The 26944-nt window shown below is 61.9% G+C and overlaps 1 protein-coding gene across 3 annotated transcripts; it reads right to left on the bottom strand.

The window, feature by feature from the left end:
• Positions 1–13399: 13399 nt before the first annotated feature.
• On the bottom strand, positions 13400–25201 carry Endov (endonuclease V). Of its 3 annotated transcripts, XM_042670001.1 has the most exons (9): positions 25130–25201; positions 24124–24295; positions 20125–20259; positions 19958–19997; positions 19228–19340; positions 17525–17593; positions 17100–17228; positions 15360–15433; positions 13400–14742 (listed from the first exon to the last, which is right to left on the bottom strand). In XM_042670001.1, the coding sequence occupies exons 1-9, from the start codon at positions 25183–25185 to the stop codon at positions 14451–14453; spliced, it is 1080 nt and encodes a 359-aa protein (XP_042525935.1). In that variant the 5' UTR covers positions 25186–25201; the 3' UTR covers positions 13400–14450. The 3 variants fall into 3 exon arrangements, with proteins under 3 accessions (XP_042525935.1, XP_042525937.1, XP_042525936.1); XM_042670003.1 differs by lacking the exon at positions 24124–24295 and having other exon boundaries at positions 25130–25194; XM_042670002.1 differs by lacking the exon at positions 15360–15433 and having other exon boundaries at positions 14459–14742.
• Positions 25202–26944: the final 1743 nt, after the last annotated feature.

The following is a 26944-nucleotide window of genomic DNA, read 5'->3' as shown; positions in this document are numbered from 1 at the left end:
GGGGCCGCCCCAGGTGCTGCATTGGACAGGCTGCTCTGGTGGGAGGGTGGCGGCAGGCAGGGGCACGGGTGGGAAGGGAGGAGGGTGAAGGCCATCCCAGGGCCGGGACTCTGGAAGATCTCCCCTAGACCCCCTCACCCCCGTCCAGGACCATTTCCACCCTGTAAGCAGCAGAAGAGAGGCTGACCCTGGCTGATCTTGCATCCCCATCACTAAGAGCTTGATGTGGCTCTAGGTGACCTGGAGTTTATGTGATTAACCTTTTACAAATGAGGAAACAAAAGAGGCTCACAGAGAGGCGTCTCTTGACCCGGCTGCACCGCCAGTAAGCCTAGAATCTGTTCTGCAGATGGCATTCTGGCCTGGGGGTCACGTGCTCTTCCCCGGGCGGCCCGAAGCCAGAATGGCCCCCAAATGCCCGTCGGTGCTGGGAGAAGTGCTCTTTGCAAGCACGTGGCCTGGGCAGCCAAACGCCAGCCTACCTAGGGGTGCGCGGCCTAGGCCACTGCAAGGCAGTACCCTCCACACTGGCTCCTCTCCTGCCTCCTGCTCAGTTCCAAAACCAGGGGCTCCGGGGCTGTCAGCATGGAGCATGTGTCAGGAACAGAGTCTCATCTCCAACTCCACAGCTCAGGCATCTGCAACCCCACAGAGCTTGGTGGCTGGTGGCCTGGACCTGGGGGAGGCCCAGGTCTGCAGTGTGCCCAGTGATCCCCCAGCTGGCATTGGTCCCTGCCCCCGAGGGCCCTCCACACCAGCACCCCACCTGCTCCTCTGCTTTGACTGAGGGAGGGAGGAGCAAGGCACTGGTTGCTGCTCTCAGTGCCAGGCCCATGGGCCTGTCCTGAAGCAGGCGCAGGGACTGGTGGCCTGATGTACCTCTGGCCAGCTCAGGAGGCGGGAGCATCGACTCCCCGGAGGGAGAAGCCTGGCGCGACCGTGAGAAGCAGAGAAGGTGGATCTCCACGGGAGAAGCAGAGAAGGTGGATCTGACAAATGCGCTGCGCACCCCCCAAGGCGGAGGCAGGCACTGCTCCATCCTTTCCGCGAAGGAAAAGGCAGGACTTAGAAGGAACGAAGCGTCGCCTGCTTCTCAGGTGGTGCTGGCCTGGCATAATCCTGAGCGGGAGACCTCAGCAGGCCCGGGCACGTCTGGGCTTGCACGGTCTGCCCCAGGCCTGAAGGGGACTGCCAGAGGATGACTCGGGTTATGGCGGACCCCTCCCCACTCAGCACAGCGCTGGCGCCCGGACCTCCCCACAGCCCTCTCCCCTCTCCACCCCGCCCCCCCCATCCTCTAGGCGCCAGCCAGCAAGATGGCCTTGGGAGACCAGGGCCGGGCAGTTAGTCTCAGGGAAGCTGGCGTCCCAGCTGGACTCTGTGGCCATGTGTGTGAGCAGTCGGCCTTGGCCGTGTGCATCCTGTAACCAGTGACCACCAACATTCCTCGCCTCAAACTTCCAGTGTGGCGGATGGGTTCTGATCCTGACTTCCCCCCACCCCAGCTGTGACTGCGGCTGCGTGGTGCAGCCATGCCCCGCCCCCTGGGGCAGAGTGGGCCCCGCCCTTCCTGGTCCCTCTGGCCTCAGATGAGAAGCAGAGGTGAAAGTGGCCGCAGGTCAGGGTGAGAGTGGGGAAGAACAGGAGCCAGGCCTGAGACATGGACCTGCCCACAGGTCTCCTGCCCAGGGACCCAGGGAGGAAGAAATCACGCGGGCCTGGGGGTCATCCTGAGAAGCCACACTGAGGCCCACTGAGGTGGGGGGGCAGGGAGGGGGAGGAAAGGCTGCCCCGGGGGCCATGTCCAGAAGGCCCCGGACCCCACCGAGCAGTGTGTGTGTGTGTGTGTGTGTGTGTGTGTGTGCCTCATGGACGGGCCCGGCGCCCGGGGCTGGCAATGCCACAGAGCAGCTTTTCAGCAAGGGCCTCCGAGTGTTCTTGGAAGCAGGCTGAGTATAAATTATAAATAAACAAATGAGAACTCCACGGCCGGCGTGGGCTGGGAGAGATGGAGACAGCAGAGGGGCACCTGGGCTCGAATGCTGCTCCCTGGCCCGTGGCCGCCGCCCGCTGGGCCTCTGTCCCCCATGCCACCCGCCCCTGGCCAGGGCCTCGGCTCCCCAGGAGGCATCCCGGGGGCTCGCGCTTGGGGAGGGGCCCAGCTCCCCGAGACTGAGTCTGATCCTTGCCAGGCTGACTCCGTAGAGCGGGGTGGGCCCCTGTGGAGACCCCATGGTAGGGACTGGGCCCCCAGAGCTGAGACACCGCCTCCTTGGACCAAAACCAGCCCCGCTGGACACTCGTGGGAGGTGTCTGCCAAATGTTTGAAGGGGGAAAAATCCCGTTTGCTTAGGAGCTTTTTTTCCTTTCTATTTTTGCATTATTTTTCTAAATGACTTCATTTCTAAGAAGGGAGTAGTGGAGAGGAGGAGGATGGACAGTTGAAGGTAGAGGACCTGGGCCTGGGGGCGAAGGCTTGGGTGGGAGAAAGCAGCGAGCAGCCGGGGTCAGGAAGTAGTGACCCCAGGAGTTTGTGTCTGCAGACCCGCGGCCGCCGCCCTCCCGGGAGCTGTGCCCGCGGGCTGGGCCTGCAGGCGGATGGTGCCCAGGGCGCAGCCCCGGCCCCTCGCTCTTCCTCCCATGTCTCCAGAATAGAATAGGCAGCTGACGGGCAGGAGCCCCTGCAGGGTGCTAGCTGCTGACGCAGCCGGGAGCCGGCCTGGTCTCGGTGACTGCGCAGCCGGGGCAGCAGGACACAGCCCTGGAGTCCCGGAAGTCTGCTACTGCAGCGTCCCGCGTGGGTCCCGGGACGGCTTTCGGGGAGCTGAGCGCCAGCTGCGTCTGTCCCCAGCAGAGCTCCGGCTCCCGCGTGCGGACGGACACGGGGCCTGTCGCGCTCACAGGGAGCGGCCACCCAGCATTCTCGTCACTCAGCCAGTGTCCCTCTCGGCCCCTTGAGCTCCGGAGATTCTGCCTGGACAGACGGGTGCACGCGGGGATGCCGCCACGGTGGCCTCTGGGTCAGCAGGACCCCGGTGGGGACACACAGCCCGGGAGGAGCGCAGTCGAGGCTGAGGTGGAGCTGTGGCCCTGAGAACGCGGAGCCTGGGGCCCAGGGACCTCCAAACCGTCCTCAGCCCTGCCCTGCGCCCTCCGTGGCCTGGGGAGCGGGGAGGGGCGGCTGCTGTGAGCCCCCCCGTGAACCCATGGTTTGACCGAAAGCGATCGGCACTCAGCTCCGGAGCCCTTGACGTCCCAGGTCAGGACACGGGCAGCACGGGGCCCTTCTGAGCCAGTTCCAAGCCTGGGGACCCCTGGTCTGCGGACCATCCCCCCACCTCCGCCTCCACTGTCCATCTCAGATCTCCCTTTCATCTGTCTGGACAAGGCCAGAGGCAAAGGTTCTGGGTGGACACATCTTTCCAGGGCCGAAGTTCAGTCCCCTGTGAGGGGCCAGGGTGCGGGAGGAAGGGGGGCAGGAAGTGATGTAGGGGCCAGCTGCCCCGCCCACCCTTGGCCTCCCTCCCTAGTGATCGCCCACATCTGCTTTAGCTGACCAGATCGGGGTCCTGCCCCATCTAACGTCCCGGGGCGGGAGTGCGGCAGTGCGCATGCTCCCAGGGCCCCGGCCCGTCCGTACCCTGCCCCGCCAGGCGCGGCCCGGGGAGGGGGGTGCAGCCTGTCCACACCTGACAGCGTCTCCTTTGCCTCCCTGGCACCTTGGCCCTGTCCCCCCATGAGGCACAAGCTACAGGAGCTCGTGCAGACAACCCCGCCCTGGCCCGCAGCTCTGCCTCGCTGGCGGGCGGCGCCGGGCCGGCCCCCACTTGGGACAAGGCGGTAGCAGAGCCAGCGCAGGGCCCGCCTTGGGGGCGCCCCTACCCGCGCCGGCCGGCCGCCACGCCCCTCCAGGGCAGCCGTGGGCAGCAGAGCGCCCGGGGCCGCGAGGGCACGCTGACGCTTGGGGGGCGGCGGCTCTGCTCAGGTGTTTCAGCCCGGGGCTGAGTGAGGTGCACCTGTGGTGCAGCCTGTGCCCCCCCCCCGCCCCCGCCCCCCGCGGCCCAAGGTCATCACCGGCCCCGGCTCTGAGCCGCCAGCCACCTTGGCCGGCCCAGGCCAGGTCGCTCCTGGCAGACGCCTCGGCCGTTCTTGGGAGAAGAAAAAAAGGCAACTTCCAGCAAAGAGAGGCTGACAGCCGGGCTGAGTCACAGGCGGGCGGAGGCATCTGGTGAACAGAACGGCGCCGGGGTGGGCCCGCCTTGGGGTGGGAGTGGAGATGGGGCACGGGGGCCGTGTACCGGGCCCCCCGGACCTCTAGACTGCCCCCCAGCCCCTCTGGGGCAGCGGTGCCCAGGTTGGTGCACGCTGGGCACTGACCGGAGCCTCTGGTGCAGCGGGACGCGGGCGGCAGCCTGGTCTTCCCGAGCTGCCGCCTCCCTGTGTCCCGTGCCGTGTCGCCCTGTGTCCGGCCCGGGCGAACGGAGCATGCTTGCCACTCCAGCTAGGCTGTCACCACTGCAGGCCACAGCTTCGGGGTGCAGGCCGCCCTGCAGTGTCACCACTGTTCTGAGGGAGCTTGTGGGGTCTGGGTGGTCCTGCTCCCCCAAACAGGGGTTCTGGGGGTGCCCCTGGGGTTCTCCCAGCCTCCACTCCTTGGATGGTTTCCTCTATGATCTTCCACTCTGCTTTCTTGGCTCCCGGTAACCCCAAGGGGCCCTCTGCCCAGTTGGTTGGAATCTGGGGGTCCTCAGGACGGGGCGGGGCGTTCTTCCTTAACCGGCATCCTGCCTGCTGGGAAGCCGGGCGAGCCGCCTGCCGCTCCTGCCGGCCTGGACGGCCCAGGCCAGCTGGCCTGGTGCCTGGCTCACCGAACACATGCAACCCCGCCTCGGGGCCCAGCCCCGGGCACCCTGGCTCTGTCTTTTGGGGTGTGCTGGCACCCCACATTGCTCTTGGGGGGAAGCCCAGCAGAGCTTGCTGAGGATGTGTCCACCCTGCCAAACCCAGGAATCAGGTAGGTGCTGGGAAACTTCCCCAGAGGTCTGTAGACCTGAGGGACTTGGCCAGGGCCTCTGGCCAGGTGTGACGGAGCCTGTGGCCCCGCCTCCCTGCCAGGTCCCCTGAGCCCCTTCTCCACCACCTGGCACCTTGGTTACACCCCAACGCTGGAACCCCTGTGGGCCCAGCACCCCCCCAGCGTGCCTCTCCTCCCCCGCTGGCGCCCGCCTCTCCCGCCCCCACGCTCCTGGCGGGAAGGGGTTCCTATGGTACCCTTCCCCCGCACACACTTAGCTCACTGGCAGCCATCTGCCCCGGGAGGCAGCAGATGCCTCCATGCACAGCGGTGCCTGAAACGCGGGCGGCCTGCCTGGGTGGACTGAGCGCCAGCAGTCAGTGCCGGGCCCCGGGGCCGAGCGCGAGGCCAGGGTTCAGAACAGGACCAAGGGCAAAGCGGTTGGCGGGGCTGGCATCCCATGCCCCGCACTGCCCCGAGGGGTCTGGTGGGGCCTCTCTAGCCAGCTCCGTTCCTGGGGGTAGGACTGTGTGGTGGCCTGCTCCCTGGGTGGGACCGGCAGTGAGGGAGGGGGAGCCGGCCACCGCAGGGAGTGGCTGAGGTTGATGGAGGGAGGGGTCGGCGGTTCTGAGGCTCCGGGCCGGCCTGGCTGGAGGGCAAGCCTGGGCCTCTCAGCCCGCCTGAGCAGCAGACCCTCTGGGCCTCCGGGCCTCCCCTCAGCCTCATCCGCCTCCCAACCTCTCCTTAGCACAGTGGGGGTAGGTGGCAAGGGGGGGTCAGCAGACCCTCGCTCCTTGGCGGTGGCCACAGCCCTGGGCCCACTGGCTGTGCCCAGGACACACGAGGCCACCTGGTAAGCCAGGTGCAGTTCTGCACAGCCCTGGCTTGGGAAGGTGGGGCTACGGAGGGCCCCCGGAGCCCAGCCTTCGGCTCAGCTCTGCCTCCCTCAGCCCCAGGAGCAGGACTTTGGAGTCATGTGTCCCCAGCTTGGCACGGATGGTGAGCCCAGGGCCCAGCACGGGCCAGGGGTCAGCACTGGAGCCCTGAAGCACTTCTACCCGCTAATATGGGGGTGTACGCTTTGGTTGAACCTAAAAACCAGTCCAGCATGGTGCACATCTATAATGCCAGCACTCTGGAGGCAGAGGCGGGAGGATGGAGCGTTTGAGGTCAGCCTGGTGTGTACAGAAAGTATCTCAAAGACCAAACAAAACAATTAATTAAAAGCCCAAATTGAGCAAAACCCAACCGACAGGGCTGGAGTCCTCTGCTCTGGCTGGTGCTGGGTGGCGCTCGGTCTGCACGGAATTAGAACGTCTCCGGATCCGCTGGCTGGCCGGCCGGGCCTCTGGGACGTTCTTGGCGGGAGGGGAGAGGGTCTCTGGGCAGCCAAGGTCTCACTGTGCCAAGGTGGCCCGGGCTGGGGGACAGACAGCCTGCGTCCCTGGGACCCCGTCAGTGGTGATGCCGGAGCCTGTGAGCCCCCGTCCTGCCGCCTCCTCCCCGCGTCCCTGCGGGGCGAGCGTGCAGACACACGCAGGCTGGCACACGCGCACGCACGCCCCCAGGCCGCCTCGGCTGCCTTGCAGCGTGGGTTTGTTTTGCTTTAGCAGGGCTGGAATGGGGACACGCTGCTCTCTCCCCACTGGCAGCTTCCTCAGCCCCCCTCACAGGTGCCATATGTCAGCGTCATGAACAGGCGGGGGGGGGGGGGGCTGGGACGTGGCAGCTGTCAATCACTGGCTGAGCGGAGCAGGGAGGGGCGGGGCTGCAGCCTGTCAGGGTAGGGCACACCCACTCCGTGGGGGGGGGGGGCGAGCCAACTCCAGCTAGTTGCTTGGAGAGGGCCAGGGTCCCACCTGCCCAAGGTCTCTGCTGCCCACGGGACCAGCAGAGCCAGCACCTCTACTTCTGCATGCCGGCTGGGAATGTTCTGTCCCGGTGAAGGGAACTAAATCCAGGCACGCCTGTGTCCGTCCAGCTACAGTTCATGTTCACAGCACTCCTAGGACCTGGGCCATCATTCCCACTTCACAGACGAGAAAGGGAGGCTAAGGAGGCTTTTTTGGTGAACACCCTCACATCTTCCAGCTTGCTGGGGGTGGAGCCTGGGCTGCCACTGGTTCCAGGCGTGGAGCTGCAGGCAGCCCTTCCCGAGTCCCACCTGGGCCACTGTCCGCCTGGGGCCTCTCTACCCACCGCCCCGCCCTCCCTGCCACCCCTCCCCTGTCCAGGGGGCTTGACTGCCGCTGCCTCCAGAGCTGTGCTGTGGTCCTGTCTCATTGTCCTCCTTGCTCTCAGGACCCTGAAACAGAAGGCCCAGCAGACACGTCAGGAACAACGGCCTGCGCAGTTGTCCCCAGGCCGGTCCTGCCCCAGCTGCCGCCTCTCAGCGGCCACCTGTTCAGGTCGGTCCCTGTGGAGCGAACACGTGGACAGAGGGAGCTGCAGGATGGAGGCCGTGCTGAGGGCTGAAGGCCACGGAGGCACCGGCCGGCGCTCCGCAGGCCCGCGCCTCGCTCCAGCCCTGCTGGAGGCCGAGTCTGGGCGGATTGGCCGCTCCAGGTTAATTGGCTCCTCTCCCTGCCAGCATGACGGATCCTGCCTGACATTTCCCCAGATAGTTAATTGATACCAAGTAATTTGTCATGGAGACCTCGTTATATGCCAAGTGGGTCCCCTAAGCCGTTAGCGTCTGTGCCCCAGAAACAAGATTGGCAAGTTAATAATGGAGCCTTAATCACACGCTTCCCCGCTGGCTCTGGAAGAGGATTTCTGGGAGACGGGATGAAGTCTCATCTGAGCTGAAGGTCTCTGCCCCTTCTGCAGAAAGCCCCAGCCTCAGTTTCCCCACCTATGTGTACTTGCTTTGGGTAAGAGGGCGGTCATGTCCCGCTGAGAAATGCCCTCTCCCCACGGTGGGCTGAGGTGTGTTTCGGCCCCTGGCTCCGTCCGGGCTGGCTGCCTCCAGCTGGGTCCTGGCATTACTCTCTCCTGTCCCAGACCACCATGATGCTCCGGGGAGCAGGCTGGCAGGCTCACCTGTGTTACCTGGACTTCCACTGGGCACTGGGCAGAGGAACCCCCAGGCAGGGGGCCCTCACTGGGGCAGAGGTGAGCTCCCGGCTGCTGGAGCCATGGAGCCGAGAGGAGGGGCATTGGCGGCTCCCAGAGCCAGGCATTGGCCAGGGCCCGAGAGCCGGCTCCTCCCTGGAGCTGTGGACAGGACCTGAGTTTGGCTTCACCTGAACTCTATCACATGTGACCTGGAGTGGTGACCATGCACAGGGCGGTTTGGTTCACAGATCTGCAGGACCCACGGGTGAGGGCCTGGGGAGGGGACGGCAGGAGTGAGGGTCTGGGCCAGGACCTGTGCTATGGGAGAGGGAGGGTGATCATGAATATGGCTCTGCTCTGCCCTCCGCCGTCTGTGCCACCAGCCGGGCAGGAGCGGCTGGCAGGGCTGGGAGGAGAGGTCCCGCATCACACACTGCCTGGGCCCCAGCCTGTGGGCACGGCCTAACTTCAGCACCAAGGACAGCGCCATGCTGATCTGCCCAGAGGCCTTCACACCCCAGGTTTGGTCCCCAGCCTCCTGTAGATCTCTTTGGAGGGGGTTTAGGACCTGGGGCAGGCCCTCCAAGGGGATGGGGTCCCTGCTCTCTTGCTCTTTTCCTTTCCGGCTGGCATGAGATTCAGCAGAGGGCTTGGCTCCCAGCACTGCAGGCTGCTACACCATGGGTCCCAAAGCAACAGGGTGCTGTGGCCACAGAGATGTGGCCTTGGACGGAAGCCTCGGAGGCCACCGGCCATAATGAACCTTTCTGCTTTTCAGAGGGTTCACTCGAGCACGTTGTAGTAATGGGAAGCTGACTAACACAGGCAGCCTCCACCCCATGCCGTGGCCCCCCCCCCCCCCAGGGGCCCACGGGTGAGTGACACACACCTACACACAAAGCCAAATGACTACTTACGATAGTTAAAAACCCCAACAACCAGATTCCCAGGTCTGATGGCTGGAAGGTCACCATGGGCACAGGCTTCAGGGCCCCTCTCCAATGCTTAGACAAAGAGGCAATTTGAAATACAGGGTGGCAGGAGGGCCGTGCTCCAGGCTGCGTGGGGGCACCAACAGCAGGTGTGCAAGGCAGACAGGGCAAGTAGAGCTGGAGTTCAGACCCCAGTACCACCCTCGCCACCCCCAAAACACAAACAGCCACACTGTCCTGTGACCTGGCCTCCGGCATGTTCTGTGGGTCTGTGGTCTGACCCAGTGGCAGATAGCGGGCACACACTCCAGAGGGGCGAAGCACCAGCCATCCAGGAGGCTGGCAACACAGGCTCCAAGAATAAACAACTCATAGATGCCCTGCTGCTTCTAATGTAGAAGAAGATTTATATTCATTTTATTCCGTTGTAGGGTTTGGGGATAAATAAGTAAGGGGTGCATAGAAAATAAACCTCCTCTCCTCCAATGAGGTAATTATAAACCCGTGAAAAAACAAGAGATCGTACAGAAAAGAAATGTAATTACAATACATTCCTCAGCTGTGACTAGACTATGAAGAAATAACCATGCAGCCACTGAATTCTGAGTCTATTGGAATGAGATGGGTGGAGTGCGTGCACAAGCGTGCGTGTGTGAGCAGGTGCCATGTGTGGGTGTGTACATATCTGCACGCCTGTGTGCGTGTGTGTGTGTGCATGCATGTGCATGGGCTACAGAAAGGAACAAAGTCCCAGTCCTTGCAGAAGGAAGTCATCGGGAGATTTCAAAATCTGAAAAAAACAAAACCTCCAGAAACTTCAATGCTACTTAGAAAGGAAAAGCTGAAGGATCCGCTAGCAGGATGTACCCGTGAGGGGAGCCGGGAGTCAGGGTGGGCTGTGGCTCTGACCAGAGGACATAAATGACACCGAAGGACCGAAAACACCTGTGCTGCCCCTGCCCCGCAGTCCCACAGTTGCAGAGGCTGAGGTGCCGGCTCGGGAGGAGCCTGGACTCAGGGTCTCTCCTCCTCCTCCCTCCTGCTTGTAGGGGTCCCCAGGAACATGACGGGAGGGGAAGAGGGGCCGTGCCTTGGTGCTGCCTTGGCTCTGCCCTCGCTGCCCTTGGGGAGGGAGCAGGAGGCAGGGGGCCCCCCCACACCAGAGGGGGGGCTCCTCACCTGACACCCGCCTAATTATCCTGCGAGCGAGTCATTCATCTGCAGCTCAGCCCAATGTAGCCACCTTGTGCTTTGCCTTTAATGAATAATTTGGCTAAAATAAAAACGGTGCAAAGCCAGGCCGGGGCAGGGAGAGGGCTGCAGCGCGCTCGCAGCCTGGCGAGCCCAGCAAGCGCCAGTCCTCCGGAGCCTGGAGCCCACGGGCAGCGGTCAGGCGTCGGCAGCCTGGCGTGGCCTGGGGGACAGGGTGGCCCAGCCTGGGGTGGTGGTGTGGACGGTAACCCTACTATCCCACGATGGTGAAGAGGCGAGGAGACCAGGCCGGCTCACAGCACACGGTGTGGCACCACTCACAGCGGCCCGCGGGGACACAGCTGCTGCGCAGGTCCTTCGGGGACTCTCCTGACCAGAGCACGCAAGGGGGGCGCGCGCAGCCACCGGGGACACGGCGGGGGAGCTCCCGAGGCCTGGAGGAGACCCGTGGCCCCCCTGACAGGGACGTGGCCGGGCAGGGGTTTGGGCTTCTCCCACTTTAGTCCCACACTAAAGTGTGGGCTTTAGTCCCACACTAAAGAGCCACTGCTGGGGCTCCACCGTTCCCAACGGCCGCAGGACAGGGCACGGGGACCGGCCGGGGTCTGGAAGCAAGCCAGAGGCCAGGCCCCGGCCTTTGCCAGCCCCCGGCGGGAAGGCAGGCCCGCCCGGAAGGCGCGCAGAGGCTGCAGGTGGAGAGAAAAAGTTCTTTGGATAGAACTTCAATTATTCAGAGCTTCAAGAATATTCTTAGCTCCAGGGAGCCGTGGTCTGCTGATGGACACGGCCAGGGCCCTATTTTTAAAGTTCTGTGGCGAGGCACAGATGCCACCGCACTTTGGGCCTCCAGGGGCCCCCCAGGCTCCTGGGGGCCTGTGTCTGGCGCGTGTACCCGTGGCCCCCAGGCCCTGTACGCACCCTCCCGCCGCCAGGTGAGGAGGCAGCCCGGCGGTGCTGGGCTGTGTCACGGCAGTGCCCCGGTCAGGCCAGGGGCTCCGTGCACGCTCACTGCTCCATGGGGGCCCACAGCCTGCACCCCACCAAACCCAGACTTTTCCAAAGAACCCTGAGGGTCTGCGGCTCCTGTGCTGCCTCTCTGTGCTCCTGGGGCCCCGCCCGCAGCAGGCATCCTCTCAGAGGGCCTGGTGAGCCTGTGGCCCAGGGTAGTGGGGAGTCTGCATGGGGTCAGCCAAGAAGGGAAGGCTCGGTGGACACAGCCCGCCACTTCTGGCAGAGGACACAGGTGGGAACGTGAAGCGTCAGGCCACTGTGGGACCTTCCCAAGAGCCACTCCACAGCCAAGACCCAGGCGCCCGAAGCATGGCCAAGAGTGAGTGCGGCCGGCTCACGGCTGGCCTAGCTACTCAGGAAGGCTGAGATCTGAGGATCTCGGTTCAAAGCCAGCCTGGGCAGGAATGACTGTGAGACTCTTTTCTCCAACGAACCACCCAGAAAAGTGGAAGTGGTGCCATGGCTCAAGTGGTAGAGCGCTCGCCTTGTGCCGAAGAGCTGAGGAACAGCGCCCAGGGCCAGAGTTCAAGGCCCCACAACCACCACCACCAGCAGCAACCAGGCCGAGTTCAAGGCCCACAACCACCACCACCAGCAGCAACCAGGCCCAGAGTTCAAGGCCCACAACCACCACCACCAGCAGCAACCAGACCCAGAGTTCAAGGCCCACAACCACCACCACCACCAACAAAAGTGAAGTTGGGTGCGGCACAGGGCCTGAACCCAGCGCTAGCGAAGCGCTTGACCTCTCAGCCACGTGCCCTCCCCTTTTGTGCTGGTACTAGGGCTTGAACTCAGAGCCTCAAGCTCTTGCTGGGCTTTTTTGTTCTAGACTGGTATTCTACAGCTTGAACCACACCTGTTTCCAGCCTTTTGCTAGCTAATTAAGAGGCAAGTCTCCTAGACTTGTCTGTGCAGGCTGGCTTCACACCTGGATCCCCAGGTCTCGGCTTCCTGAGTATGAGGATTACGGTGCGAGCCACGGTTTTTGTTTGTATTTTGTCCAAGACCTTGTCTGGCCTGGAACTCCCCACCCTCCAGCCTCTCCCACCAAGCAGCTGTGATTTGTGCCTGTGAGCCTTACTGGGCCTCAAAGTGCAGATGTTTCTAAGGACCTCAGGACACAGAAAACAGCAAGAACACATGTGTGAGGACAGAGCAGATGCTGCCAGACACCAGCTCCACGCGCACAGCACACCGCACGCACCGGAACCCGTGCTGCTCTACAGCAGATAAAGAAAACTTTTTTCTTTGTCAGTTGTGGGCCTGAACTCTGGGCCTGGGCGCTGTCCCTCAGCTCTTCAGCTCAAGGCGAGCGCTCTACCACTTGAGCCACAGCGCCACTTCTGATTTTCTGGGTGGTGTATTGGAGATGAGTCTCATGGGTTTTCCTGCTTGGGCTGGCTTTGAACCGAGGTCCTTGGCCTCCTGAGTGGCTAGGATCATAGGTGTGAGCCTCTAGTGCTTGGCTAGGAAACCCATTGTTAAAAGATGGGAGGACTTGAATTAAAGTTTCTACTGAGAAGAAACACAAAAGGCCAGCGAGCAGAGAGGCGACGGACAGCACTAGTCCCTGGTGAGATGCAAATGAATGGCAGTGAGCGCGCTCTCCACCCATGAGGTGCGCGGTCCCCAGCCACGAGCGTGGTGGACACACGAAGAACTGGGCCTGATATGCAGCTCCTCCCCTATGTGTGCACCCTCGGAGATGGAGGCCTTGTGCGCTCACGTGTGGAGCACACAGCCCTTGGACAAACAGTCCAGACACACGGCAACTTACAGCTGCACGCAAGGTAGACGTCCGCCGGCAGCGCATCTGTCAGTCTGGAAAAGGACGGATGTGCCGAGCCAGGCAGACCACAAACACCCCAAGGCAGCGTGGATGTGGAGGTGGCCAGACGCCTTGGGCTGGGCAGCACAGGGAGAGCTGGCTGGCGGTGGTCAGACCCGGGGGCAGGGGGGCAGGGGAGACACCCCACAGCTAGGGTGGCCGTGGCTCCTGAGGCCGTGCGTGCTCTTCAGGGCCTGTGCCGCCCAGCGGGCCCTCCACTCCCGGGCTCACGTGGTCCCGGGGTCTCAGCCTCCTGAGCGGAGCCACTGCACACAGCCAGACCGAGAGTGAGCTGCACACTCCAGTGTGAGTGAATGCAGGAAGTTTATTTTGAAACCAGCCAAGGGAAACCCACGTGGAAGCTGTCTGCAGGCTGACCTCCTGCTCTGGCGGAGACCCCACCTGAGGGCCGCGTCCCGCAGGGTCTGCACGCCAGCCCACCCCAGTCCTGGCAGGCCTCTGGCAGGGAACGATCCTGAAGACAAGACGTCGGCCGGGCCGTGGCAGGACGCTGGCTTGCCGGCTTTCGGGGGAACACGAGGGGAGCGGGGCTTGTGTAGGCAGAGGCGGGGCCTGGAGCAGGCTGCTGGAAGGGGTTTCACCTCCTGGGAGCCCCACGGTCCAGCACGCCCCGACGCTGCAGGGGGACAGAGGCCACAGCGGCAGGGCCCCCAGCCACGGCCCCCTGCGCTGTCCCAGGTACGCCGTGGGACGGGCGTGTCCGGGCAGGCTTCCTCTACCTCCAGGGGCCGTGTCCAGGCCCAGCCTAGGACTGGACCCCAGGACCCTTGCTTCACTGGCTGGCATCCGAGTGCACAGGGATGCTTGTCTCACACACACCCCGAATCCTGGTGAGACCCCAGGCTCCAAGCGGGAGCCCTTCTCCCCGTCAAGGACTGTGCAAGACTGCGCCCAGGGGGTCCTGTCACCCACCACCAACTGGCCACCAACTGCTGGGGGACCCGGCCGTTCTGCCCGTCCAGACAGCAGTGGGGGCAGGGAGGGCAGAGCCTGGGGCTCAGCCGGAGCCGTGGCTGCTGGCACGTGGACGTTTCCATCCCTGCCCCTCCATCCTGACCAGAAGTGGGCCCTCACCGGTCAGCCCCACTCCAGGGAGGCTGGGGTCTGGGCGGGGGAGTGAGGGGTGAGGGGCTGAGGACTCTGCAGGGGCGCACCTAGGAGCCCAGCCCCTCCGCTGGCCCTGGAGGGGGGTAAGGCACTGGGCTGAGGTCAGCTGTTATGTGGGGGGGCTCCCAGCCCAGCCCAGGCCAGCCCCTCCGCGGCCCCGGCAAGGCCACCCAAGGCCAGCAGTCCCAGGCAGGAGGGCGCAGTGAGGCTGATGTCAAGCCCAGCTGCCCAGAGCCCTTCCAGCCACCGCCGTGGCCGGCGAGGGCTATGGCTGGGGCCACGGCTGGGCCAGCTGCGCGGCGCCCGCCCGGCTCCTGTGTTCCACCAGTGGCTGGGCGGGGTCACCCTCGCCGTCTCCGGGGACCGGCTCCTCGGCGCAGCCCCCGCTCTGAGGCGGCTCCAGCGGCTGGTGCTGCACGGCCTCCCCAGCCCGCCGGTCCCCGTCCTGCTCCTGGGGGCCTGGCGGTGGGGCCTCCGGCTCGGGGCCCGGCCCTCGGCGGCTGCCCTCGCCCTGGCCTCCTTTGGGACGTGCTTCTGGCCCCTGCACCTTCTGGGTCCTGGCAAAGACATTGAGAGAGATGTGGCATGAGATGCCAGGGCAGCCCAGATTCCCACGTGCCTCAGTGGTCCCAGGAAAGCCTGTGACGGATCCCGCTGGGTGTGAGGCCCACCCGCATGCGGGCCGCCAGCCCCAACTCTGTTGTGCGGGGGTACCAGCTGCCTGGGGCCCGGGTGCTCCCGGCAGCTTGGTCAGGCTGGGGACAAAGGTCAGGGAAGAGCAACCCAGGTCGGAGCAACCTGCTAGCCTGCGAGGGGGGCAGGTGCGGAGAGAGCAGGCGGGGCTGGGCAGGGACCACGCGGCAGGCCTGTGCCAGGCAGGCAGCCTGCTGTGTCACAGCGAGCACAGGTCTGCGCCCCCCGCCCCCCACCGAGGGAGGGGAGACGGCAGCTCTGAGCGCACGTGGTGGGCAGGGTGTCCAGGGTGAGCTTGGTCGGCTCCCCAGGCCTCAGGAAAGGCTGGGCAGCCCTGCGGGAGGTCAGCCTGAAGCTGGTGGGCGGAGGGGGTGGGAATAGTCCACCCCTCCAGGCCCGACCCCTAGTCCTGAGCTACACGCCTGCAGCAGGGAGAGGCCGGGCCACCACAATGGCTCCTGGCACCTCGCGGGGGGCTCACCTCTCCCGGCCCGGTGCAGGTGGCCCTGGGGGCGCGAGGGTCCTGCGGATGTGCTCTCGAGATCGGATGTCAGCCTGGAAGACACAGACGGCTCAGAGAGAAGCAGAGCTGGGTCTGGGCTGCCCCCAACACATCTGCCCACCCAGCTTTTCACAGGAGCCTACTCAGGGCCCAGCCATGGGAGCAGCAGCCCCACTGCTGTGTGGGTGCCCAGGGGGCAGGGGCAACGACAGGCCTGAGTGGTTGGCAGGAGCCAGGCTGAGCGGGGCTCCAGGCTCCTCCCTGGAATCTCTCAGGCCAGCTGGTCTGTGCCCACGCTGGTGTCTGCTGCGATCCCTGCCCATCTCTAGAGGCCTGGGGCCCGGGGGCGGAGCAGGAGCCTGACTGGTGATCCTGGCCTCAGGAAGCCTCTGACCCCAGCCCAGATGGGCTTAGCCTGGAGGCATGTGACACACGGATAACAGCTCGTCTCCTACTTAGCTAATGGAGAGGTGGCACACGTGTGCACGGGCAATGGGAAGTCCTGCCAGCCAGCAGCCCAGCCTGGCAGGGGATCCTGGACCTGGCACCAGGTCTAGGGCCCCGTGGGGCCTGGGGCTGTGCCAGGGCGGGCACTTTTGGAGCAGGTGGCATGCATCCTGCAGCCACGGGCCTTTCTCGGCATGCGTCTCCATTTGGCAGGCTTTCCTGTGGTGCCAGGCCTGCAACCCCACCCTGTATCTAGAGGTTCAAGGTTATTACAGAAGGCTGACCCCTCATCTGCTAGGGAAGGGCGTAGCTAGAGGCAATGGCCAGCAGAGGCCTGCCCAGCAGGTCTGGGACAGTGCAGCTGGGTGCTGGGATCTCTGGGGCTTTCTCGTTAGGCTCCCGCGATGGGGTGGAGGAGGGAAGGAAGGGGAGAGGACTGTTCCTGAGGGACACCTACAACCAATGCAGACGCCCCTTCCAGCGGGGCTACGGTGGCGTGCAGGCTGTTGCTGCCCTCTGGAGGCCGCACCTGCACCTGCAGCCAGGAAGGCCCCAGGCACCCAGGGCTAACCTGGGGCTGACGGCCTCCACGGTGTCCACAACTGTGGCAGGCCAGGCAAACCCAGCATTTCTTTACCGACTCGCAGCTTTGGTAGCTGAGGCCCTGCCGGTAAGGCTTGAAATTTGACGCGGCTCAAGGCCAGCAAGCTCTGGCCTGCTTGGCACCTCCCTGAACCGTTCTTGAGCACATCTAACACCTTCCTGCCTCAGGGTCTTTGCAGATGCTATTCCTGTGGTGGACTGCCCTACTCTCTTCCTTCTCTAGTGGACCTCCTCCTAAGGGTGGTCCCTCCTGGGTCCTCTCTCTACCCACGGGCTTGGCTGAGGTGACAGCTTGTGACTGCTCACCAATGCCAGCACGTGAGCGTGGCTCAGCAGTGCCGATCCTGAGCTCTATCCCTAGATGCCTGGCATAGCTGTACCCCAGGGTCCTGACGTGTGCCCCTGGTCCAGCCCGTCTTGTCCAGCATGAGCCCTGCTGAGGTGACTGTCCCCCGAGGGCTGATTGGAGGATGGGGCTTGAGGCCTGAGCCCCCACTGCTGGGGCTTTGAGCCGCAGTGTTGGAAGGCCGAAGCGGATGCAGGGCTTGGGTGTGGTGCCGTGGCCGGGCCTTGCCAGTGCATCAAGGATCAGCTTCTCCTACCACTGCTGTCCCAGATAAGGGTGGCGCGTGTGTCACCGCCACCAGGGCCCGGCCCGGGAGCGCCTACCTGGCGCACTGGCTCGGGGACCCGGAACCTGCAGCAGCGGCAGGTCAGGCGCACGGCTGTCTCCAGGCTGGTCTTGTGGCCCACAGAGACGTAGAGTGGCTTGGAGCTGCGGTCATGGCTCTTCAGGGCCTGTGGGTGGGGAGCGGGCAGAACGCAGCATGGACACTTCCCTGTGTGGCTGGGCGAGCCTTGGGGGCTTCAGGCTGGGACAGAGTCCTGGGGCGGGGCGGCATGGGGGGGGGCTGGGTACTCTGCAGGTCAGATAAGGGTAACTCAGCCAAGGAAAGCCGCACACATCCCCTGCTGGGCTGGGTCAGAGAGTCAGGATGTGAGTTAGGCCTGTGCACCTGTGTGGGTGGGAGCCGGGTGTGTCTGATAAAGCTCTTTGACCTGGAAGCAGTTTAGGGCAGAAGCATGACACTCACCACTCCCAGGACAACCCCAGAATCTCCTGTCAGAGGAAACTTATCCCCCGCAGCCCGCAGAGCTTGAATCTAGGAGATGGGGAAAAATACTTGTAAAATCATTTTTTCTCTTTTTGTCAGTCACGGGGCCTGAACTCTGGGCCTGGGCGCTGTCCCTCAGCTCTTCAGTTCAAGGTGAGCGCTCTACCACTTAAGCCACAGCGCCACTTCCAGCTTTTTCTACATATGGGGTGCTCAGGAATCGAACCCATGGCCACATGCATGCAAGGTAAGCACTCTACCACTGAGCCACCTTCCCAGCCCCTTAAAACATTTTGTCTTGGTGAAGCTCTGAAGGCAAGTCTCTCAAAATGTAAACAGGACACATTGTTAAACTATACAACTTGTGGGTGGGGATGGGAGGGAAACACCAGGGGCCAGTGAGGAAGGAGCAACACTATCTAAACCAGGAGCCAGAGGCTCACTTGTCATCCTAGCTGTTCAGGAGGCTGAGCTCTAACTGCAGTTCAAAGCCAGCCCAGGCAGGAAAGTCCATGAGACATCTCCCATAAATGACTCAAAAAGCCGGGAGTGACGCTGTGGCTCAAGCAGTATAGCACTAGCTTTGAGTAAAAGCAGCTCAAGGACAGTGCCCAGGCCTAGAGTTCAGGCCCTAGGACCAGAAAAAAGAAAGTACTGTTTACCTGACTTATGTAACTCTACCCACTCTGTACATCATCTTTATAATAACGATAAAAAATTAAAAACCCCACTAAGTAGTAGGGCTGGGCGCAGGGGTACAGGCCTGTCAAGCCCAGCTGCCAGAAGGTAGATGCTCACTGTCCAAGGCCAGCCCTGGGCAAAAGTGCAAAATCCCATACAAGCCGCTGGAAGGTGGCTTCGTGGTGGAGCATTAGCCTTGAGCTGAAGAGCTGAGGGACAGTGCCCAGGCCCAGAGTTCAGGCCCCACGACTGTAAGTAACAGAGCCCCTGCCTAGCAAGCTTCCGACCTCAAGGCCCTGATCTTAGAGAAGCCGGAGCTATGCCCAGGCAAGGGCCACGTCTCTGGGCATCAGCTTGGCCAGGCCCTGAGGCCAGGGGATCTCATCTTACTTGACCACGGGTCTCAGAGAAAGGGTGGCACTTATCCAGAGCCATTGTACCAGTGGGCAGAGGCAGGGGGTGGTGACCTACCAGTGCTGGACACTGCCCTGAGCTCAGGCTTCCCCTGCGGCTAGGATTTGGGCACATGGGAATCAACTCACAAGCCTTGTCTTCTGAGTGGGGGAAGGGTGGGCTCGGGAATGGATAAGGCTAGGCCCCTGCAACTTAACACGTTTCCTAAGCAATGTTTGCTCCACACAGGTGTGTGAGAGCTAGAGAGACAGGTGTGGTCTCTGCTCGCAGTCCTGAGCTAGAGGAAGTGTGGGTGCGGCCCTGCAAGGCGGGGCACAGGAGGGTCCAGAGGACGGGTCGGTGAGTACTGCTGGAGGCTGGGCTGTGGAAGCCCCCGCGGGGAGGTGCAGGGGTGAGTCGAGGGAGGGCACAGAGGCAGGGTGGAGGCAGCAAGGGCACCATGGCAGGAGCTGGGAAAGGAGGCAGGGAGTCCTGAGGGCTGCTAGCCATGTGCTGGGCCGTGGAGAGCACACCAGCAGGCCAGGCTGGAGCCCCGAGGCTGTCCGTTACCCAGTGTGAGCCGCGGGTGGGCGCCGGACACTCCTTACCTTCTCCTTGTGCAGGGTGTTGTTTTCCAGCCCGTCCACCTGCAGGAGCTTCTTGGCCACCCCAACGCAGGGCAGCCCTGTGAGGACACCGAGGTGGCAGGCCACACCGAAGCCTGCCAGGAGGCAGAGGGGTCAGGAAGCAGTAAACCAAGGGGCCTGGAGGTGGGCGCAGGACACGGGCAAACCTGGAATCTCCTGTCTATAAACAGGAGAGAACTGAGGCACCAAACCCACCTTGAACGAGGTGCTCTGGCCTGACTGGGGAGAGGACTCCTTCCCCTGGCCCCCTAATTTGCATTCCCACAGCCGTGGAGGGCAGACCCGAGGCCTGAGAGCAGCAGCGAGTGAGGGAGGAGGCGGGAGGCCGTGTTGGGCGCCGCCTGGATAGGCACAGCTGCTCACTAGCCGCAGCCATCTCACCTGGGCCCGGGTCACCGGACATCAGTGGGGCCAAACACCTGGTGGCAGTGCAGGCTGAGAGTGGGGTGTGGCTACCCTGGTGTTGGGCGTGGGTGGCAGCACCCAGAGCTGGGCGGCAGAGGGAGCTGTGGGGGTGAGGGGCAGGCAGAAAGGGTGGGATGGAGGGGAGCCTCCTTTGGGGTGGGGACACCGAATGTCCTGACAGTACACACACGTCCAGAAAGCACGTGTCAGTGGTAGTGATGTCATGCGGGGGCATGGGAGACGCAGCGCCCCAGTCTCCCACAGCACCCCTGGGAGCAGGAGTTACCTCGGGGGTGCAGCAGCCCGTTCCCATCCACAAGAAGGACCTGCGGAACCACAGGGGGTCCCGGTCAGATGAGCCTCTGCCCTGTACCTGCCCCGGGGCGCTGGGTGGCGAGGGGCCAGCAGGGGCTCCCCCTCAGCCCCAGAAGTGAAAGGCCCTCTGGCACCTGCCTGGGGCATGAGGCCTGGCTCTGTCTCCCGCAGCCGCTGCACCAAATCCACCAGGAAAGGCACCTCGCGGAAGGCCAGGAAGCCGGAGATGTAGGGGGCGGTCAGGCTGACCATGCGGCTCTCCTCGTGGATCACCTGGCGCCAAAGCCCTGAGGTCAGCAAGCAACCCCACGCACCCACTCCTCCACGGTCCTCCCTCCCCAACCCCACCTCTAGCGACACCCTCCACCCCTGGAGGAAGAAGAGGGTCGACTCCCAGGTGCTTGCCGGGCCTGCGTGGACCCAGTGTGTGTGTGAGCTCACCCTCTCCCCAGCCAGGATGCGCGTGTCTGAGGGGCTCTCACCCACCAGGAGGGCTTGGTCTCTCTGGCTAGGTGACCAGCCTCAGCTCCGCTTGCTCCTGGCCCCTCCTCATGAGCTGGATGCCCCTCTGGCCTCCCTGGTCTGCTGCCCAGGCGCTTCAAGCTCCAAATCAAAGCCCCAAAATGTGCCTGGGTAAGTGGGCCACAAATGGAGGGCACACTGTTCTTGTCAAAGGACCCTGGGGGGAGGCTGCCAACGCAAGCCACAGAGGAAGAGGTGTGCAGTCGTTCAGGAAAAGGAAGGCACGCCCCTGGAGATAGACAAGCTGAGAACAGCAGTGCTCAGGGCTGGGGGAGCTCAGGACCAACTCAGGCTGCGAAGCAGCAGCACGCAGAGGTGTGGACCGGGGACAGCCTTGCCGTGGGCGCTCGGAGGGTGCGGACCAGGGGGCTTTCCACACAGCCTAGGGACCACGGAGAGGCTTTAGAAGGCCGCCAGCCACGGTCCTCTGGGCTCCCCTGGCAACCTGCCACGGGTGGAGCATCACTAAGGCCTGCCTAGAACAGGCGCGCACTGCGTCTCCTGACCCCTGGTCTTCGTGGGTCTCACTGGCTGGATGGGAGGTGATTCCCACAGCACACACAACTCTTTTTTACGTCTACCCTCCAAATCTAGCTTCCCAGTCACAGTCCCCACTTCCCCTGGAGGCTGGCCTGGGCTGAAGAAGCCTGGGGCCTGTCCTCAGGACATTCTCAGTCATCACTCCTGAGAAAGTCACCAAACTTTCCAATGACGCAAAGTGAGGAGAGTCCATGCCAATGGCAGCCGGGAGAACCTGACCTGTAACAAGCTGATGACTGAAGTCCACACAAGGCAAGGCAGGGACACGTGTGCAGTGAAGTGTCAGGGTGACCGTGCCATAAACTTCACAAGCCAGAGAGAGCTCGGCGAGGGAGGCCTCTCCCAGCTCGCCCCTCCCTGCTGACTGCACCCATGCCTGAGTGCGCGCGCACACGGGAGGAGAGCCGCCCAGGCAGTACAGTGGCTTGGCAAACATGGAGGCCCTCAGAGACAAAGGCCAAGCCAGAGTGACAGACATGGAAGCTGAAAGTAAAGCCAATGAACAGACCAGAAAAAGAAAAAATGCAGAGCAGTTAAAGGAAAGATTGAAGCTGGGCGCCAGTGGCTCAAGCCTGTCATCCTAGCTACTTGGGAGGCTGCAATCTGAGGATCATGATTTGAAGTTTGAAGGCAGCCCAGGCAGGAAAGTCTGAGATTGTGAGATGCTTATCTCCAATTAACCTCGAGGAGGGGGGGGGGGAGATAAGCAAGCAAGAAAAAAAGGATCGAGGAGGACCTAGATTTGTGCCTCAAGTGGTAGATCAGCCATAAGAGGAAAATAAACAGAGCAAGTTTGAGGGTGATGGTGAGTTCAAGTCCTAGTACAGACTCAAAAAAAGAAAAGATTGACGGGCATAGGATATAGCTTCGTGGTACAGTGCTTGCTTGACACGTGTAAGGCCTGGGTCTTATCCTTAACATGGCATTTGTATGCATGCGTATGTGCACATGTGTATAGAAAAGCTGGGCACTGGTGGCTCACACCTGTAACCCTAGTGGAACTATGGTTTAAGGCCAGATGGGGCAGGAAAGTGTATGGAATCCTTTCTCAGCCTATAGCTGGGCAAGTGGCAAGCTCGGGGGTCTCATCTGTTTAAGAAGGGTCCAGGGCCTGCTGTGGAAGTGCTTTCCCAGCCTGCGATTCTGGAATCTGTAGACTTTAACAGCTTTATTGCTATTCCAATTCCAAGTGTTTTTTATTTTTTGGTGTTTGCAACTAATTTCAGAACACTTTCCAAGATACTCCTGGACTTAACCTCACCCCTCTCTCCCACAGCTCTAGGTAATCACCAACCCACTTTCTGTCCCTAGGGACCTGCAAGTGGACTCTGTATTCTTAAACACACCGCCAGGTGACCCATGGGAAGGCATTTGGAGCCCAGAACCTTCCAGACCCTTTTCTCATCTAAGCTTACATCAAGGGACAAAGGCCAACCAAACGCTCAGGTTGCAGGTGTGGCGCAGGGTGAGGGGTTGCAAGAGGACAGTGGAGAGGTGCCAAGCTGGCACATGCACCCATCCAAGCCTAGGACACAGACGCGGGCGATGAGGTCTGCAGCCAGGGTATGGCGGGAGAGGGCAGTGTTGACTGCTTCCCTCACGAGGCTACCACATGGGTGAAGAGCTTCCTCCTCCCCACCTCAGAAAGAAAAGAAAGTGGGAGGGTGGCCAAAACTGGCGGAGCTAGAGTATGGACAGGAGTGGTCTCGTCTGGGGCCTACAGATGGGCAGTGGTTCCCCCCAGGTCCTAGCAGTGCCTGTGCTGGTAAAAAGGTCTGCCTGGCAGAGCTACAGGCGCAGGAAGACGACGCTGGTGTTGGGTGTGGGCGGAGGAGCAACGCGGGAGGTGAGGCGGCAGGGTAGGGCCAGCTCCTGAACCCCTGGCTGTCAAGTCGACGGGCTCACTGCTTAGTCATGTACATTGGCTTGGGGAAGGATGTGTGTCTTCTACAAGCCGGGGCAGAGGCACTGCTGGTGGGCAGGTTCTGGCTCCTGGCATTGTGGAGTTTATGTTCTGGAAAGGAAATGGGCCAATTCCGTTCCAGTAAGATGAAGATGAGGATTAAGGCAGTTACGTGCTAAGACTGTAGTACACAGGTGATGAGATTAAAAGGCAGGCCTTGGGGAGTGGTTCTAGCATGTGAGGACAGGGAAAGGGTGACAGGAAGGGAGCTCTTTCCAGATCTTCACCACGCTGACCCCAGATCAGTCAACACAGCCCCGAGACACAAGCTTCTGCCCTTTATATAAACCACCCAATCTGGGGCATTTTGCTATAGTAGCCCAAATAGATGAAGACTCGTTGATGAGAGCAACTCTTCTTGGGGCTCACTGGAAGAAATGTCTAAATTGGGCCCTGGGAGGAAGAGATGCCAGGCAGGTGAGGGCTATTTCAGGAGAGGAAACATGGCTGCAAAGACTGGAACTCAAAGCTGTCCAGTGGTGAGTGGAAAGGCTGAGGGTGCAGTGGGAAGTCTGACCTAGCAAGCGAAGGGAACAAACAAATCAGACTCTGATGCTACACCGGTGAGCGTGCCCTTGTTTACTACAAGATCACAGAAAGGGCGATAAAGAGCTTACACCTGCTGTTTACAAAAACTTCTCTCCTAGCAATGGGAACAAGCAACGCCCGAGACAGAGGGTCGTGGAAGATATGGCTCAGTCCCCTACAGGATGACAGCAGCGCAGACAGAGGAAGACAGAGGAGGCAGAGAAAACAGAGCTGATGTAGGACAGGATGCGGCAGGGAGGGTCATGAAGGCACAGTTCTAGCATGGGCACCCGGGGGCGCAGGTGAACCAGGCAAGATGACAGTCAAGATCTGGAATCAATTTTCCCAATTCCCTTCCCCCTCCCTCCTTTTTCCTCGACATTTCACAAAATTCTACAAAAGGGCTGGAGGTGCAGGTCAGTGGCAGGTCATTTGCCAAGCAAATTTGGGGTCCCAAGTTCAGCCCCCAGCACCAAAGAGAAAAAAAAAATTCCAAAAGGAACGCCAGGCTCTACTCTGGCTTCGTCCCCTCTTGGAGGCTCTGCCCCTCTCCAGTGTGGCAAGTCCATGCTGGGTCAGGTTACCTCGAGCTCTGGGTAGCTGAGCACCACCAGGGAGGCACAGGCACAGGCACTGTCCCCTTTCACAAAGGACACATCGACACCCCCGACCCTCTGCAGCCCCGAGAAGCTGGGGTCTTGTTGCCACGGCTCTGTGTCCCAGTCTACCACGCGGGCCTTCAGCCAGGTTTGTTCCCTAGGAGAAAAGACTTGTCAAAGCAGAGCAGGGACCAGGCTGAACTCTTGTTATAAATGTGCCCTCCAAAACCACTGGAGTCACAACTGAAGATGGGAAAACAAAGAACTGTCTTCACAAAGCCAAAACCTACTTCTGCACAGAAGAGTAAAGTGCCAGCCAAATTTCAGGCAAGCCAGAGCAGGTGGCAGCTAGAGTCCTTTTATTCCCTAACACAGCAGGCCCTGCCCCTCTGCTCCAACTGGCCAAGCTCAGGTTCCCAATCTGCGGATTGGCTAGTTTGAAGAGGCTAGGATGTATTTACATGTTGACACCTGCCGTTAATTTCCTAGAACAATCTGAGGCATGCTTTCTAGAACAATCTTAATTACTCACACCTTCAGCTACTTTCTGGAATGCTCTCACGGGTGACTTAATTACACCCTCTTCTTCTTTCTAACAAGAGTTGAGCAGGAATTTTTTTGGGGGGGGGGCTTGTCCCTGAGCCTCTCTGGCTCAAGGCTGTGTATGTGGCACTGAGGAATCGAACCCGGGCCTCGTGCGTGCTAGGCAGGCGCGCCCCCAGCAGGAACGGTGAAGAAGATCTCGGGATCGACAGAGTGGAAGCGACCGCCGCTCACACTCCCGCCAACCCCCAAGAACGCAGACGGGGGACTCGGAGGCCCAGGGAGGCCGGAAGTGAGGGCCGCGAGCTGGGCACAACTTCCGGAGGCCCGGCCGGAAGCGGAGCCCGGGCCCAGCCGGGAGCCTCCGCCGCCGGGCTGCGAGGCTGAGGCCGCGGGATGACCGCGCGGCCCCGGGCCCCGGCTGCTGCGCGGCCTTCGACCCCATTACCGTTCCCACAGCGACAGGGTCTCCTCCGGAGGCCGTTCCGCGGCCTTCGAGTCCATGCTCGGTCTCCGGCCGCTTCCGAGGCGTCACTTCCGGCGCGCCCCGCGCGGCGTCCTCCGCGCTGCGACGCCGGCGCCCCTGGTCCGCTGGCTTCCGCCTTCCGGCCCCGCCGGCGCGCTCGCCCCGGTCCCGCCCCCGTCGGCGCGGCGGCCCGGCCCGGCCCGGACGGGCTGAGCGTGCCGGGCCCCGCGTGGCGCCCGGGGCCCGGGTCGGGAAGACGGCGGACACGTGCGGCGGCCGGAGGGAAAGCCATGCCTGCGGGAGCTGGCCTCGAACCCGTGGCTGCGGAGGGCCGTGGGGAGCCATGAGGCTAGGGGTGGCGATTTACAGCCCCTGGACAGGGCCTGGACAGCGCCCGCGAGCTGGGGGAGCCCCACTTCGTTTTCTTTTTCTGTGGTCGGTCGTGGGGCCTGAACTCTGGGCCTGGACGCTGTCCCTCAGCCCTTCAGCTTAAGGCTAGTGCTCTACCACTTGAGCCACAGCGCCACTTCCGGCTTTTTGCTTTTTGCTTATGTGGTGCTGAGGAATCGAACCCAGGGCCTCAGGCATGCAGGGCAAGCGCTCGACCACGGAGCCACCTTCCCAGCCCCGAGTCCCACTTGCTCAGGACCCAGTATTTACCAGCCCCTGGGCTGTTGTTTCCCTTGTCTTTATTTTCATCATGAGGAAACTTGGGGCTTCCAAAGGGCAACTGGCTTGCCTGCTAAGCGTGTCAGCCTGGTCCTGCCCCGCCCTGGGCGAGGATTGGTAACACAGCCTGAGTTCTCAGTGTAAGGTCCATTCCTGGACGGCGAACAGACCTCACCCAGTACCTGCGTTACCTAGGCAACTGGGATACCTGGAAGAGGTCACATCCGCATCCGCTGAGGTCACATCTTAACCTGATGTGGCCGCACCTTTCTCCCACCTGATCCCACTTCCCTTTACCTGGACACACCCTTCCCCACCCCCTACCCTATATAAGGCCTAAACCGCGGCCAGACCGCCCTCTTTTCCTTTTGCCAGCCGCGTGGAGTGCCAACCTTGCCTGGTCCCAGCAGGTCTACTGAATAAACCTACCCCTTACCTGAATACCACGTGCGTGGTGCAGTTCTTACTCGGCCACCTCTTTTTAAAAACCTAACACTCAGGAAGTAGCTGTTGTCTAGGGCGAGGTCATGGGCTCTTAGGGTACAGGTGGAGATCGGAAAGAACAGAGTAAGTTCACATAGGGAGGGCAGGGGGCTGCAGGCCACAGAGTACTGAGCTTGCCCTCCCCATTTCACGGTGTCATCATTACTGACAGCTCTCAAAACACCCATGTTGAAAGGAAGCGGGCCGCTGTCCAGAATACCCTACAGAAAGGTCTGAAGGTGGATTCTGAACACTGCCGCACAGGCTCAGTCCACGGGCCAAGGGGTCAGAAAAGCGCACGATGCAGTATCAATGCTAGTTATCTTCACTCACTCAGATTTTGGCTCAAGGCCTCAATTTCTCCATTTACCCACGGAGAGCTCTCCCAAGCCCCATTGGTTCTGAAGCCTGGTGCTTCGTATCAGAGATGGTTCTTAATGGCACATCGGGGTATGTGGGTCTAACTAGCCCTTTGAGCTGACACTTCTTTACCATGACTTTACTATTAGAAGTTTCTCAGTTGGAACTGCTTGAACATACAAGGATGAAGAAAATAGCTCGTGGCTGTCTGATCCAGTTAACTTGCACACTCGATCGTTGAAAAAAAAAGTATAGTTTGATGACTGCTTCTCCTTTACTGCCTTT

The sequence above is a fragment of the Dipodomys spectabilis genome, unplaced genomic scaffold, assembly GCF_019054845.1.
Source record: "Dipodomys spectabilis isolate Male_0828 unplaced genomic scaffold, ASM1905484v1 ptg000512l, whole genome shotgun sequence".
NCBI classification, from domain to species: Eukaryota; Metazoa; Chordata; class Mammalia; order Rodentia; family Heteromyidae; genus Dipodomys; species Dipodomys spectabilis.
Note: the sequence above shows the minus strand (reverse complement) of the source record. Positions and strands in the feature narration are given on the sequence as shown.